The 16,054-nt window shown below is 51.6% G+C and overlaps 1 protein-coding gene across 8 annotated transcripts in view; it reads left to right on the forward strand.

Annotated features, from left to right (window-relative positions):
- Nucleotides 1-16,054, forward strand: part of CUX2 (cut like homeobox 2) — a 327,980-nt gene that overhangs the window by 305,217 nt on the left and 6,709 nt on the right. For all 8 annotated transcript variants that reach the window (XM_037743460.1, XM_017542258.1, XM_037743455.1 and 5 more), the window contains 3 exons: nt 2,080-2,349; nt 6,458-6,646; nt 14,069-14,342. In XM_037743460.1, the coding sequence (XP_037599388.1) occupies nt 2,080-2,349; nt 6,458-6,646; nt 14,069-14,342 (733 nt within the window). The remainder of the gene's footprint in view (nt 1-2,079; nt 2,350-6,457; nt 6,647-14,068; nt 14,343-16,054) is intronic.

A 16,054-nucleotide genomic window follows, 5' to 3' on the forward strand; every position in this document is an offset into this window, starting at 1 on the left:
TTTTTTTTGAGATGGAGTCTTGCTCTGTTGTCCAGGCTGGAGTACAGTGGTGTGATCTCAGCTCACTGCAACCTCTGCCCCCCAGCTTCAAGCAGTTCTCCTGCTCAGCTGGGATTACAGACATGTGCCACCATGCCCAGCTAAGTTTTGTATTTTTTAGTAGCGACATGGTTTTACCATTCGGCCAGGCTGGTCTCTAACTCCTGACCTTAGGTGATCTGCCCACCTCAGCCTCCCAAAGTGCTGAGATTATGGGGTGAGCCGCCATGCCCAGCTGCAGCCTGGCTTTTTAAATGCGACGTTGCACTGCGGACATTTCACTACAGTTTCTTCACTGCCTCAGAGCTGCCCGCTTCAGGGAGCCCCGTATTTTATTCAGCCTCTCCTGTGGTTGAACTTGTAGATCACTGCTGCCGGCTTTAGTTGTTGCTGTTTATCTGACTTTTCATTTTGAGGTAACATCTAATTTAAGGAAGAATGGAAACAGTAGAACAGCAAACTCCCTGCACTGTACCCAGATTGAACAGTTACTAATTTTGCCACAATCATGCTCTTTCTCTGCCATTTGAGAAATTCGTTGACATCTTGTCCCCTTTGCCCTAAATGCTTCAGCGAGTGCTTTTCAAGAATGAGAAACCTTACCACGGTAAAATACTGGTCTGTATCCTACCAACTAGATTCAGTCTTCAGTTGTCCCAGTAATATCCTTTATATGTTATATAAATTTTTAGATAAAATATATAATTCTTGGCCAGGTGCTGTGTGTGGCTCTCATCTGCAACTCCATAACTTTGGGAGGCCGAGGCAGGCAGATCACGAGACAGGAGTTTGAGACCAGCCTGACCAACATGATGAAACCCTGTCCCTACTAAAAATACTAAGATTAGCTGGGTGTGGTGGCAGGTGCCTGTAGTCCCAGCTACTTGGGAGGCTGAGGCAGGAGAATCCCTTGAACCCACGAGGCGGACATTGCAGTGAACCAAGATTACACCATTGCACTCCAGCCTGGGTGACAGGGCAAAACTCTGTCTCAAAAAATATGTATGTATAAAAATTAGCAGGGTGTGGTGACATGCACCTGTAATCCTAGCTACTTGGGAGACTGAGGCACAAGAATCTCTTGAACCCAAGAGATGGAGGTTGCAGTGAGCCAAGATCACACCACTGCACTCCAACCTACATGACAGAGCAAGACTCTGTCTCAATAAAAGAAAAAGTAGCCAGGTGTGGTGACACACACCTGTAGTCCCAGCTACTTGAGAGACTGAGGTTGGAGGATCACTTGAGCCTAGGAGGTTAAGGTTGCAGTGACTTCTGATCAAGCCACTGCACTCCAGCCTGGGCGACCCGGTCTCAAAACAAATTAATTAATTAATTAAAATATGCAAACTTATTTTCCCTGTCCAGAATGAGATTCAGTATCGCTTGTGTTTAGTTTTCATGTTTTGATTTGGACTGGTGCCCTTTCTGAAGAGTAGAGGCTGTTATCTCATAGATGGTCTGAGTTTGGGTTGCCCGATGCTCCCTCGTAATCAGATTCAGGCTGTGTACTTGGGGCTGGGGATAGCACAGGAGTGACGCCATGTCCTTCTCAGGGCGTCCTCTCAGGAGACCCATGTTGCTGACTTCTCCTGTGATTGATGATAGTAACTTGGACCATTGGTCAAGATGGTGTCCACCAGCACCTGTAATCCCAGCTACTCAGGAGGCTGAGGCAGGATAATTGCTTGAACCCGGGAGGCAGAGGTTGCAGTGGGCTGAGATTGCATCACTGTGCTCCACCCTGGGTGACAGAGAGAGAGTCCAACCAGGTCCCTGTACTGTAAAGTGGCTATTTTTCCCTTTGCAATTACTAAGCATCGTGTGGGGAGATACGTGGAGACTTTGTAAAATCCTAGTCCTCATCAAACTTTCACCCACTGGTTTTGGCATCCGGAGGCCCCTATGTGAGCAATTTCTGCTACAGTGGTTGCAAAATGAGTGGTTGGCAACTCCTGGCTGTGAGAAGCAAGGCTGCTGCAACTGGATGTGTCTGTGCCAGATTATGGTAACCACCTTCTCTTTCTCTGTGGCCCACAGCCAGTCCCACAGAACCAAGGTCCTCACCATCCCCACCCCCCAGCCCTACAGAGCCTGAGAAGAGCTCCCAGGAGCCGCTGAGCCTGTCCCTGGAGAGCAGCAAGGAGAACCAGCAGCCAGAGGGCCGCTCCAGCTCCTCGCTGAGCGGGAAGATGTACTCAGGTGGCCAGGCCCCAGGGGGCATCCAGGAGATCGTGGCCATGTCCCCCGAGCTGGACACCTACTCCATCACCAAGAGGGTGAAGGAGGTCCTCACAGACAACAATCTAGGTACGGAGCCGGTGGGAATCAGAGAGGCTGCCTCCCACCTGGGTTGCCTCCTACTTACCCTGAAAAAGTGTCTAGAGCTGGGACCCAGTGACTCATACCTGTAATTCCGGTACTTTGGGAGGCCAGAAAGGGAGGGCCGCTTGAGAGCAGGAGTTTGAGGCCAGCCTGGGCAACATAGCAAGATCCTATCTCTAAAAAAACTTTTTAAAATTAGCTGCAAACTCCATGCATACAAACTTCACATGTGTTGGTACACCTGTGGTCCTAGTAACTCAGAAGCCTGAGGCAGGAGGATGGCGTAAGCCCAGGAGTTCAAGGCTGCAGTGAGCTGTGATCATGCCACTGCACTCCAGCCTGGACAACAGAGCAAGGCCTTGTCTCTAAAAAATAAATAAATAAATAAATAATGGCTGGGCATGGTGGCTCACACCTGTAGTCCCAGCACTTTGGGAGGCCTAGGCGGGCAGCTCACCTGAGGTCAGGAGTTTGAGACCAGCCTGGCCAACAGGGTGAAACCCTGCACTAAAAATACAAAAAAATTAACAGGGCACAGTGGGGCACACCTGTAGTCCCAGCTACTTGGGAGGCTGAGGCAGGTGAATCGCTTGAACCTGGGAGGCAGAGGTTGTAGAGAGCTGAGATCACACCACTGCACTCTAGCTGGGCAGCAGAGCAAGACCCCGTCTCAAAAAAAAGTCAATAAAATTAAAAACAGGCCAGGCACAGTGGCTCACCCCTGTAATCCTAACACTTTGGAAGGCCAAGGCAAGCATATCATCTGAGGTCAGGAGTTCAAGACCAGCCTGGCCAACATGGTGAAACTAAAAATACCAAAATTAGCCAGTGCATGGTGTCACACACTTGTAATCCCAGCTACTTGGAAGGCTGAAGCAGGAGCATCGTTTGAACCTAAGAGGTAGAGATTACAGTGAGCCGAGATTGCACCACTGCACTCCAGCCTGGGCAACAGAGTGAGACTCTGTCTCCAAAAAAATAAAAAATAAGGGCCGGGCGCGGTGGCTCAAGCCTGTAATCCCAGCACTTTGGGAGGCCAAGGCGGGTGGATCACGAGGTCAAGAGATCGAGACCATCCTGGTCAACATGGTGAAACCCCATCTCTACTAAAAATACAAAAAATTAGCTGGGCATGGTGGCATGTGCCTGTAATCCCAGCTACTCAGGAGGCTGAGGCAGGAGAATTGCCTGAACCCAGGAGGCGGAGGTTGCGGTGAGCCGAAATCGTGCCATTGCACTCCAGCCTGGCTAACAAGAGCGAAACTCCGTCCCAAAAAATAAATAAATAAATAAATAAATAAAATAAAAAAGCTCCTAAAATTAACTGTAAACTCTATGCATACAAACTTCACACATGGTGGCAAATGCCTGTAGTCCTCAGGAAGCTGAGGCAGGAGGATTGCATGAGCCCAGGAGTTCAAGGCCGCAGTGAGCAATGATCATGCCACTGCACTCCAGCCTGGGCAACAGAGTGAGACCTTGTCTCTAAAAAGTTAAGTTAGAAAAGAAAAAAGACAAAAGTGCCCACGGTGAGATCCCAGGGCACTGGAGGCAGCCCCAGGGCATCCAGGACCCTGTGTGAGGCATCTGCCCTGACCTGGGTCTGGGATGGGACAAAGGGTGGTGAATGCAGGTCTGAGAGGACCTGGAATTCTTAGCCGACGGCTTTAAAAACTTCCTTCCAGGAAGATGTGAACTCCAATCACTGCAGAACTCCAGCTCAGTCCTCACCCAGTGCCGAGGTCCTTGCCCTCTTGGAGCACAGGGGAGAAATCTCTTCTAGGACTCCTTCCCTTTTTGGGACACAAAATCCTCCGAGTCTTAGATCCAGGTGATGCCCCCCTCCCAGAGGGATGTATGCAAACCTCAAAATTTTCACTACAAATTTTATGATAAAAGTAAGACATATTCATTGTTTTAAAATATACCAGGCCAGGCATGGTGGCCCACACCTGTAATCCCAGCACTTTAGGAGGCCAAGGTGGGCAACTCACGAGGTCAGGAGCTTGAGACCAGCCTGGCCAACATGGTGAAACCCCATCTCTACTAAAAATACAAAAAATTAGCTGGGCATAGTGGCACGCACCTGTAATCCCTGCTACTCAGGAAGCTGAATCAGGAGAATGGCTTGAACCTGGGAGGCAGAGGTTGCAGTGACCCGAGATTGCACCGCTGTACTCCAGCCCAGGCGACACAGTGAGACTCCTTCACAAAATACACACACACACACACACACACACACACACACAGAGTACAGGGAAAAAAATAAGAAGTTACTAAAAAAAATAAAAATAAACCCCTCCCCACTGGCCTCCCGGTCACACTCCAGAGTTGTTTTTATGTATATTTTTTAAAGATGGAGTCTCACTCTGTCTCCCAGGCCCCAGGCTGGAGTGCAGTGGCGAGATCTCGGCTCACTGCAACCACCACTCCCAGATTCAAGTGATTCTCCTGTCTCAGCCACCCTAATAGCTAGCATTATAGTTGTGTGCCACCATTCCTGGATAATTTTTGTATTTTTAGTAGAGACAGGGTTTTACCATGCTGGCCAGGCTGGTCTCGAGCTCTTGACCTCAAGTGATCATCCTGCCTCAGCCTCCCAAAGTGCAGGGATTACAGGTGTGATCACTTAATTTCCTCTTCTTTTTTTTTTTTTCCATATAGATGAAATGATATACATATTGTCTTGCAACTTGCTTTTGAAAAATGAACACTAGGCTGGGTGAGGTGGCTAACGCCTGTAACCCTAGCACTTTGGGAGGCTGAGCTGGGAGGATTGCTGAAGGTCATGAGTTCCAGACCAGCCTGAACAACGTGGCGAAATCTCATCTCTACAATAAAATACAAAAATTAGCTGGACATGGTGTGCATGCCTACAGTCCCAGCCACTCAGCGGATGAGGCGGGAGGATGGCCTGAGCCCAGGAGACAGAGGTTGCGAGGGGCCAAGATTACACCACTTCAGTCCAGCCCGGGCAACAGAGGCAAACCTTGTCCCCCAAAAATAAAATATAAAAATGCAAAAATTAGCTGGGTGTGGTGGCTCAGTCCTGTGTACCCAGCTACTTGGGAGGCTGAGGAGTGAGGATCATCTGAACCTGGGAGGCAGAGGTTATAGTGAGCTGAGATCATACCACTGCACTCCAGCCTGGGTGATAGAGTGAGACCCTGTGTCAAAAAAGGAAAAAAAGAAAAGAAAAATGAACACTATTTTGTGGACACCCTTCCGTGTTAGAATAATTCTATCACCCGCATTCTTTTTCACCATTACAAAGTGTTTCAGGCCATGGATGCACCACATTTTTTACCCAACTGATGGTCATTTTGGCTTTTTCCACTTTCCTGCTGCCTCTAAAAATCAGGCTGTGTGCATCTGTGTGACCCTGGGCAAGTGCAGCTATCCCAGGCAGTGGAACTGCTGGCTCCAAAGCTGTGCATATTTAAAACTGGAATGGAATCTGACAAATTATCCTCCGGCACAGTGATACAAATGTGTATGCATGATGTTGGCAGACAATTTCAGGGATCTCCTAGGAGTAAAGAACCTCTTAATTTAAAAAAAAAGCACTTTGGGGCCAGGCACGTGGCTCACACCTGTAATCACAGCACTTTGGGAGGCCAAGGTAGATGGATCACCTGAGGTCAGGAGTTCAAAACCAGCCTGGCCAACATGGGAAACCCCATCTCTCCTAAAAATACAAAAATTAGTCAGGCGTGGTGGCATGCGCCTGTAATCCCAGCTACTCAGGAGGCTGAAGCAGGAGAATTGCTTGAACCTGGGAAGCGGAAGCTGCAGTGAGCCAAGATCATGCTGCTACGCTCCAGCCTGGGTGACAGAGCGAGACTCTGTCTGAAAAAAAAAAGCACTTTTGTCGGTTGCCGCCTCATCCTGCCCCCCAAATCTCTTCTACAGACAGACCCCCTTCAGCTTTCTATCCAGTGCGGGTCTTCCACTGTCTCTCGCCCTCCCTCTGAGTTAGTGGAGATAGCCTTGAAGTTCTTTCCTGTGTCTCTGGCCTGTTCCTTGTCTCTCCTGGGAGCAGGCTTCTCTGCGCAGCCTGGGGTAACAGGTTGCCCCCCTCTCCTATCCCCAGGGCAGCGGCTGTTCGGGGAAAGCATCCTGGGTCTGACACAAGGCTCTGTGTCCGACCTGCTGTCCCGGCCCAAACCCTGGCACAAGCTGAGCCTGAAGGGGCGGGAGCCCTTTGTCCGCATGCAGCTGTGGCTCAATGACCCCCATAACGTGGAGAAGCTGAGGGACATGAAGAAGCTGGAGAAGAAAGGTAAGACTTGGGCAGGGGATGGACCCCAGCGCTGGGTCTCAGATTTTCCCTAGAACCATATCTAGTTGTAACCCAGATAAATACAGGGCCCCCATGGTCCAGTTTCAGCCTGGTAGGGGATTACATGAAATAGCAACCTTGAAAAACAATGTAACAATATCATTGAAAGCAGTGAAGATATATACAGCCAGATGCAGTGTGCCGGGGCGTGGGTAGTCCCGGCTGCTTGGGAGGCTAAGGCAGAAAGATGGTTCAAGGCTGCAGTGCGCTATGACCAAAGCTGTGAATAGCCACTGTGCTCTAGCTTGAGCACTGCAGTAAGACCCTATCTCCAATTTTTTTTAATTTGTAAATGTTTACTACCTCTCCCATGAAAATCCAATACTCTGCCAGGTGCAGTGGCTCATGCCTGTAATCCCAGCACTTTGGGAGGCCAAGGTGGGCAGATCACCTGAGGTGGGGAGTTTGAGACCAGCCTGGCCAATATGGTGAAACCCTGTCTCTACCAACAATATAAAAATTAGCCAGGCATGGTGGCACACGCCTGTAACCCCAGCTACTCAGGAAGCTGAGGCAGGAGAATTGCTTGAACCCACGAGGTGGATGTTGCAATGAGCCGAGATCGCGCCACTACGCTCCAACCTGGGTAACAAAGCAAGACTCCATCTCAAAAAAAAAATTAAAAAGAAAAAGAAAAGGAAATCTAACACCCCGTCTCTCTTGGTGTCCTTTACACCTCCATAGCTACCCCAAAGTCTGTGGCCAGCCCCCACTGCATATTTCCCAAAACTCTGTACCTCCCTTCCTTCTCTGTCTCAGCTCCCTATTTTGCAGATCAGCGTTTGGCCCATTACCCAGATTCTACACAACAAAGGACAGGACCAGCAAACAGGAACCCTCTCTTGTAGGGTTGAGCAAGGAGATTGCAAGTTCTCACATTGTCTGACATTATATCCTGATAAGATAAGCGGCCAAACCACCCTGAATGCGGGATCTCCTCTGATCTCAGGGTCAGGCCTGGCTAGTATTTGGATGGAAGATAAGCTTCCACTGAGCCCAGTCTCATGCTGTGCATAAAGGATTCTTCTATATTTCCAAAGGCTCAAAGTCCATCTGAAGATAAGATAGGAGCAGTTGAAGTTGCCATCCAGGGCATGAGGACCAGTCATCTGATGACCCAGTGACACCCAGGCTGTGGGGAGCACCTAGGGCAGCACTAGGGCTGGGCCATCATCATCAGATAATGCTACAGTTGAGAACTTGACCCTCTACCTACTTGCTGTGTGACCTCCAGCTAGTTACTTCCCCTCTCTGTGCTTCCTTCTTCTTCTGAAAATAAGAGAGCTGGCTGGATGCAGTGGCTCACACCTGTAATCCCAGCACTTTGGCAAGCTGAGGCTGACGGATCACTTGAGGCCAGGAGTTCAAGAGCAGCCTGGTCAACATGGTGAAACCCCATCTGTACTAAAAATACAAAAATCAGCTGGGCATGGTGATACATGCCTATAATCCCAGCTACCTGGGAGGCTGAGGCAGGAAAATTGCTTGAACCCGGGAGGCAGAGGTTGCAGTGAGCCGAGAGGATGGTGCCACTGCGCTCCAGCCTGGGTGACAGAGCGAGACTCTGCTTAAAAAAAAAAGAGCATGTTCAGAGCCACAAAGTATTGCTGTGAGGATTTATACCCTCATACCTTGCTTCTTTCATTCTGAAGTGGGCTTTTTTCTCCCCAACATCTTCATGATTTGGGGTCAAGATGCACCATGCAGTCAATGGGTCATTTAAATTAGTGTCCCCACCTACCGCCCACCAAAGGCTGTTCAGAAATTCAGGGACGGGACGTTGGAAGGCCAAGGTGGGAGGATGACTTGAGGCCAAGAGTTCAGACCAGCCTGGGCAACAGAGTGAGACCCTCCCTCAACAAAACAGTTTTTCAAATGAGCGAAGCATGGTGGTGTGCACTCATAGTCCCACCTGTTCAGGAGGCTGAGGCAGGAGGATCACTTGAGCCCAGGAGTTCAAGGTTGCAGTGACTTGTGATTGTGCCACTGCACTCCAGCCTAGGTGACAGAGAGACCCCGTTGTAAGGGTTATTGCCGAGTTTAAAATGAGGAAACTGAGGCCAGTATAAGAAAATTAAATGCCAATTTATTCAACTCCCGGGCCAGGTTCTATGGTCCGGAGAAAGGGGCCAGAGAAGTCCCGCTGATTTCCTGGGGCGGGGGGTTTTTATGGCTATGAGGAACGAGCAACAGCTGGGTGCTCTGATTGGGTCCGGGGGAGCGGGATTGGGACGGGGCAGGCCGCTATTGGTTGGCAGGTTATTGGGCGGGTTTTTCCGGTGCGAGAGCCGGCCAGGGTTGCATCAGCTGGAGCCTTCCAGGGGAGCCATGTGGCAGAGCTAGGTGCCGAGTGCAGAGCCTGGTGCCGGGTGCAGAGTCAGGTGCTGAGTGCAGAGGGGGGTGTGTCCAGCTTCCCAGCGAGGCAACTGGCCTTACATTCTGACCCTTTTGATGATATAGGACGTGGCTTCTTTCTGGCTACTTCCTGCTGAACAGGGGCGGCGTGAGGGAGAAGAGTCAGTTGGCTGGTGCCTCGGTTGGGAGTCGGACATAGGGGTGAAGTAGCATCTGGTTTATGGCCACCCTGGAAATTTCCTTCATGCGGGCCTGTAAAAACTTGAGGAAAAAAGGGGCTAGCGTTAACAGAAGACAAACTGCGATAAAGGGAGTGATAATAGGGGTTAGCCAGGTTAGCATGGGGGATTGCCACCAGTTAAGAGACGAGACTGATGCATTCTGCTTCTTGCGGAGGTCTTCTTAGAGGCGATAGAGCATTGACATTTTCTTCTACAAGGCCTGTTTCATTAATATAATAGCAGCACTGCTCCTGAAGAAACAGACAGGTACCTCCCTTTTCTGCTGTCAGCAGGTCAAGGGCCCCTCGGTTCTGGAGAGTTACCTGGGCCAGTGACGTGATTTGTCGCTAGAGGGAGGCCAGGGAGGCGGCCGACGCTTCGATAGACACGCGAAGCTTGTCCTTTAGTTGAGCGGCTGAGGTGACACTGTAGCCTAGGGCACCGCTACCCAGCCCAGCCGCCACCAGAGAGGATGCTAGAGAGAGGCCAATGACCATTGGGAGGAAGACTGCTCGTCGGTCTCGGTGATTAGGGGAAGGTGGAAGGAGGGATAGAAGTTCGGCCTGTCCATATATCTCTGACTGCGGGACCAAGATGACAGGCACACAAGGGAAAGGGAAGGAGGCTCTGAATGGTTAGGGGGCAACGGGTTGGGGCCACGGATGAGGCGGGGCCCAGGGGTTCGGATTTCCCCTGATCATTTTGGGGGGCCAGTTTGAGGCGGGACACATGGTACCACGGAGTGTGACCCAGGAGTTTGGCTGCTGTGGGGGTGGTTAGGATAACCATGTGGGGTCCCAACCACCTGGGTTGCAAGGATCCTGGTTTGAGTTCTCGGAGGAGAACGCTGTCGCCTGGTTGGAGAGGCGCCGCTGGGTGGGAGTCCTCTGGTCCTGGAACAACAGGGAGGGAGCGGTCTGTGTGCTCCCTTAATAGGTGGTGGAGGAGGGAGAGGAAGGGAAGGTAGGAGGCCAGTGGAGGGGGGTTTACAGGGAGGTTGTGAGAAATCAGGAAAGGCCAGCTGTACAGCAATTCGCAGGGGCTAAGGCCCGTTGGCCCCCGTGGGGTGGCCCGCACCCGGGCCAGGGCAAAAGATAGGAGTGTGGGCCAGGAGAGTTTTACCTCAATAGGAAGTTTGGCCAAATGGTCTTTGAGGATGCCATGGGCCCGTTCAACTTTACCCGATGACTGAGGATGGTAAGGGATGTGCAGTTTCCAGGAGATGTTGAGGGACTTGGCGACTAGCTGGACTACTTGGGCCGTAAATGCTGGACCGTTGTCCGACTGGATGGTGGCAGGTAGGCCGAAGTGAGGGATGATTTCTTGAGTGAGGAGGGAGGCCACCGTGTCTGCTGTCTCCCGGGAGGTGGGGAAGGCTTCAATCCAACCTGAAAAGGTATCTACAAAAGTTAGGAGGCAGCGGAGCTTCTGTGAGTGGGCATATGAGTGAGGTCAATTTGCCAGTCTTGGGCCGGTAGGTTGCCATGCATTTGGTGAGTAGGAAACTGTGGCCTTAAGCCTCCCTGAGGCGAGACCTTAGAGCAAGTAACGCAAGCCTTGTGTACCTGCTCAATTGTTTGTTGCAGACCTGGTGAGAAAAAGAGGGACTGTACAAAGAATGTCTTGTCCTAAAAGGGGGACTGGGCATGAGGGTATGATTAAAAAGGAGTGGGAAAAGCAGTGTCCCTCGAGGACACAGGCTAACAGGTGGGTTTGATTAGGACAGGAAGGCTTGCCGTCCATTCCCATGACTGAAACCTGGGGAGGTATGCTAGGTCCTAAGTAGGAAAGCAATACAGAATAGGTAGCCCCCACGTCCACCAAGAAGGAAATGGACTTACCTGCTACCTGCAGTGTTACCCTGGGCTCAGCAAGGGTGATGGGGGTCTTTGAGTTGGAGCTGTGTCAGTCGTCCAGAAGGCCGAGAAGTTCAAGCGATGGGATTGCTTCCTGCGGACCGGCCTGCCCTCCACATAGAGGGGCAGGGGGTGGGCCTGTAGTCCGGGACGGGCAATCACTGCGTCAGTGTCCAGAATGCTTGCAGTTTGGGCAAGGCTTGGTAGGTGGTCGGGGACATGGACACTGACGTGCCCAGTGTCCCTCCTGACTGCACTTGAAACAGGGCCCAGGCAGAACGCCTCCGGAGTTCTTGGCGGGTTTTGATGGACCCCCTCCACCAGGTGCCTGGTGGGCTGCCGGCCTCAGGGCTGCCACAAGAGCTTGGGTTTGGAGGCTTACCTTTTGCTGTAGACGGGCCTGGCGGGTGGCCTCAGCCTTTTCCTCTTGGCCATTAAAAACTTTAAATGCCATGTTTACCAGGTCTTGTATGGGAGTTTGGGGGCCCTCCTCAGCCTTTTTAAGTTTCTTTCTAATGTCAGCCACTGACTGAGAGATGAAATGGGTGGCAAGAACTGTAGCCCCCGCTAAAGAGGCCGGGTCCAGCCGGGTATGAAGGATCATAGCATTAGTTAATCGGTCGAGGAAGGCGGCAGGGTTTTCAGTAGGACCCTGAGTTATTTCCCTTAATTTATCATAATTAACTGCCTTTTGGGCTGCGCTTTGCATGCCCGCTAGGAGGCACAGTAGCATTTGGTCTCGGCGGCGGCGGCCATCTGGATCATTTGATAATTCCAATTAGGGTCGGCCTCAGAGACCGTTGCCACACCTACTGGTATTTGATTGTTTGTGAGATGTACCTGATCAGCGTGTGCCCGGGCCGCCGTAAGGATGCGGTCACGCTCATCTGGGGTGAGGGTGGAAGACAGGATTACATAGGTATCATGCCAGGTGAGGTCATAAGAATGGGTGATGTAGCAAAATTCTTTGGTGTAAGCAGTCGGATTGGTGGAAAATGACCCTAGGTGTTTCTCAATGGTTGATAGATCAGAGAGGGAAAAGGGAACTGCACTTGAACAACGCCTTCCGCTCCGGCGACCTCGCGAAGAGGGCAAAGGAGGGAGGTTTCATCGTTAGGAGCACAGCGCGAGCGAGTGTGAACACCAACAGGAGAGGCTAGATTGGAACCAGGAAGAGGAGGAGCTGGAGGGGGTTGAGGTTTCGCATATGGCGGAGGATTCCTGGGTCGGGCGGGAGAGGATAGTTCTTCGGGCGGGTCGGGATCAGAAAAGGAGGAGGATGCTGGAGGTGCCGAGGGAGGTGAGGGAGTTTCCTTGGCCAGGAGCACCTGAGCGGTGGTGCAAGAGGAATAGAGGATGGGACGGGAGCGAAGATACCAGAAAGCCTGAATGTAGGGGACCTCCAACCATTTACCTTTTTTTTTGACAGAAATTGTCCAAATCAGAATGCTAAAATCGAAAGTTCCCTCCGGTGGCCACTTGGACTGGTTGTCCCGAGGATACTGGGGCCAGGCCACGGTGGAGAGGAAAAGCAGCCTTTTCTTTTTTATGGAGAGGCCCAGCTTGGGTAAATTTTGGACTAGACATCCCAATGGCGACTGGGGGTCTAGGCGGGACTCCTCATTACCCAGTTCCCTCTCTGTTGCGGGATAGTCAGGAGTGAGGAACGGCATTCGGGACTTCAACACCCGACTACCGGAGGTTGCGGGGAAGGACAGGAGTACAGGGACGTCTCCACAATATTCCTGTCTTCGGGAACGGGCGAGCAGGGGCACCGGGACGTCTCCGCAAGACCCACAGCTCGAGACGGGAAGGAGTCCCTGACACGGCCGCAATTACAGACAGGGTCCCCTCAGATTGGAGCAAACGGAGGATGGGGTTATGGGCAATAGGAGTCTTAGCGAGTGATGGCTGCAGATGATCAGAGGGGCGGCGGCTCCCTGGTTCGGCTTATGGTAGAGGAGTCAGTTTCCCCCAGGAGGGGTCTTGAATCTTGAACTCCTCCCGGGTTTTCGCACCACTTGTAAGGGTTATTGCCGAGTTTAAAATGAGGAAACTGAGGCCAGTATAAGAAAATTAAATGCCAATTTATTCAGCTCCCGGGCAAGGTACTATGGTCCAGAGAAAGGGACCAGAGAAGTCCCGCTGACTTCCTGGGGCGGGGGGTTTTTATGGCTATGAGGAACGAGCAACAGCTGGGTGCTCTGATTGGGTCTGGGGGAATGGGATTGGGACGGGGTGGGCCGCTATCGGTTGGCGGTTTGTTGGGTGGGTTTTTCCGGTGCCAGAGCCGGCCAGGGTTGCATCAGCCGGAGCCTTCCAAGGGAGCCATGCGGCAGAGCTAGGTGCCGAGTGCAGAGCCTGGTGCTGGGTGCAGAGTCAGGTGTTGAGTGCAGGGGTGGGTGTGTCCGGCCTCCCGGTGAGGCAACCGGCTTTACACCCATCTCTACAAAAGATTTAAAAATTAGCCAGAGATGGTGATTCATACCTGTAATCCTAGCTACTAGGGAGGCTGAAGCAGAAGGATTGCCTGAGCCTAGTTGGTCAAGGCTACGGTGAGCTGACTGCGCCCCTGTGCTCAAGCCTGGGTGACAGAGCGAGACCCTGTCTCTAAAAAAACAGAGAGAATACCATAGAGCACCCTGTTTCAAGTGCTTCCTATGTGCAAGGAATGCTCCTAGGTCTTCGCTCATGCCAGGGCTCCCAGGCTGGCAAGGTCAGGCTAGCATCTTGTGGCCTGGGGGTGCATGTTGGGAGATGCAGAAAGAGAGTGAGGAGGGAGAAAGGCTGGGGGGCAGGCCCCTAAGTTTAGGGCATGACAGGCTCCAAGTGGGGCTGACTGATGTACACCCACCACGCGACTCCTACCAGCTGAGAACTGATGGGGTGGGGACACCACCTCTCAGCCTTCCATCTCTCCCTGGCCCTAGCCTACCTGAAACGCCGCTATGGCCTCATCAGCACCGGCTCGGACAGCGAGTCCCCAGCCACCCGCTCCGAGTGCCCCAGCCCCTGCCTGCAGCCCCAGGACCTGAGCCTCCTGCAGATCAAGAAGCCCCGGGTGGTGCTGGCACCCGAGGAGAAGGAGGCGCTGCGGAAGGCCTATCAGCTGGAACCCTACCCCTCGCAGCAGACCATCGAGCTCCTCTCCTTCCAGCTCAACCTCAAGACCAACACCGTCATCAACTGGTTCCACAACTACAGGTGGGACTACGGGTGTGTGCCCCTGGGGCGGGCAGCAGAGCCCCGGTGGAACCCCTTCCCCATCCCAGGGCCTGGAGGGAGCCCCGCACGGCCTCTGGGAGCTGGGAGACCCCATCACATAGGCACTTAGATACAGGTCACAGGGCTGAGTGCAGTGGTTCATGCCTGTAATCCCAGCATTTTGGGAGGCCAAGGCAGGAGAATTGCTTGAGCCCAGGAGTTCGAGACCAGCTCTGACAATATAGGGACATCTCGGCTCTACAAAAATATACAAAAATTAGTTGGGTATGGTGGCGTATACCTGTAGTCCCAGCTACTTAGGAGGCTGAAGTGAGAGGGTCACTTAGGCCCAGGAGGCGGAGGCTGCAGTGAATTACCATCACACCACTACACTCCAGCTTGGGTGACAGAGCAAGATCCTGTCTCAAAAAAACAAAAAAAAGGAGGCCAAGGCGGCAGATCACCTGAGGTCAGGAGTTTGAGACCAGCCTGGACAACATGGTGAAACTCTGTCTCTATTAAAAATACAAAAATTAGCTAGACGTGGTGGTGCACACCTGTAATTCCAGCTACCCGGGAGGCTGATGTAGGAAAATCACTTGAACCGAGGAGGCAGAGGTTGCAGTGAGCCAAGATCATCCCACTGCACTCCAGCCTGGGTGAGAGTGAGCCTCCATCTAAAAAAAAAAAAAAAAATACTATTCCTAAGGACTGAGAGGAGAACCTGAGGCATGTAGACTGGAGTTGGGGTGGGGCTTGGGGAGAGAATGGGGCCAAATAAAAGTATAAGGGATTGAATATACAATACTCACAAAAGGTCTAATTTGGCTTCCACTCCAGCTCTGTCTCAAAAAAAAAAACAAAAAAAAAAAAAAAAAAAAAAAAAATTTAAAACACAGGCAAACATGGAAGGAATCCCAGCTCCGTCACTTTCAGCTGTGGTGCCATCTTCACATCCCTGCGCCTCAGTCTTCTAACCTGTAAAATGGGGAGGACAGTAGCAGGATCTACTTCATAGCAATGCACAGAGAATTTGATAGACTAACATAGTTACATTAAATACCTAGCATGTAGGCGGGCACGGTGGCTCCTGCCTGTAATCCCAGCACTTTGGGAGGTTGAGGCGGGTGGATCACCTGAAGTCAGGAGTTTGAGATCAGCCTGGGAAACATGATGAAACCCCATCTCTACTAAAAATACAAAAATTAGCCAGGCATGGTAGTATATGCCTGTAGTCCCAACTACTTGGGGGGCTGAGGCGGGAGAATCACTTGAACCTGGGAGGCAGCGGTTGCAGTGAGCTGAGATTGTGCCAGTGTACTCCAGCCTGGGCAACAGAATGAGGCTGTCTCCAAAAAAAAAAAAAAAATACCCAGCACATAGTATGTGGTACCTACTGATGTGATTATTATCATTATTTTTTGTATTACTTCACCCTGTTGGCCTTGCATCTGACTCAAGGGAAAGGGAAGGGTATTTGGGGGTACAGGCCTGAGGAACCCTGACTATTTATTGAGCCTCAGGCTGGATTCCTGATTTGGGGCTCCCAGCCCCTCCCACCCCTGAAACCAAAAAAACCCTCCCTGCTATCCTCTTCAGGCTCCACCACCACAGGGAGTGGGTGATTCCTACTTCAATGGCTGCTGCTTTCTTTCAATGGAAAGAAGAGTAGGAAGAGCTCTTCCTACTCTTGGCTCCCTGGACTTACAAGT

Source organism: Cebus imitator, unplaced genomic scaffold, assembly GCF_001604975.1.
Source record: "Cebus imitator isolate Cc_AM_T3 unplaced genomic scaffold, Cebus_imitator-1.0 Scaffold8, whole genome shotgun sequence".
Taxonomy (NCBI): Eukaryota; Metazoa; Chordata; class Mammalia; order Primates; family Cebidae; genus Cebus; species Cebus imitator.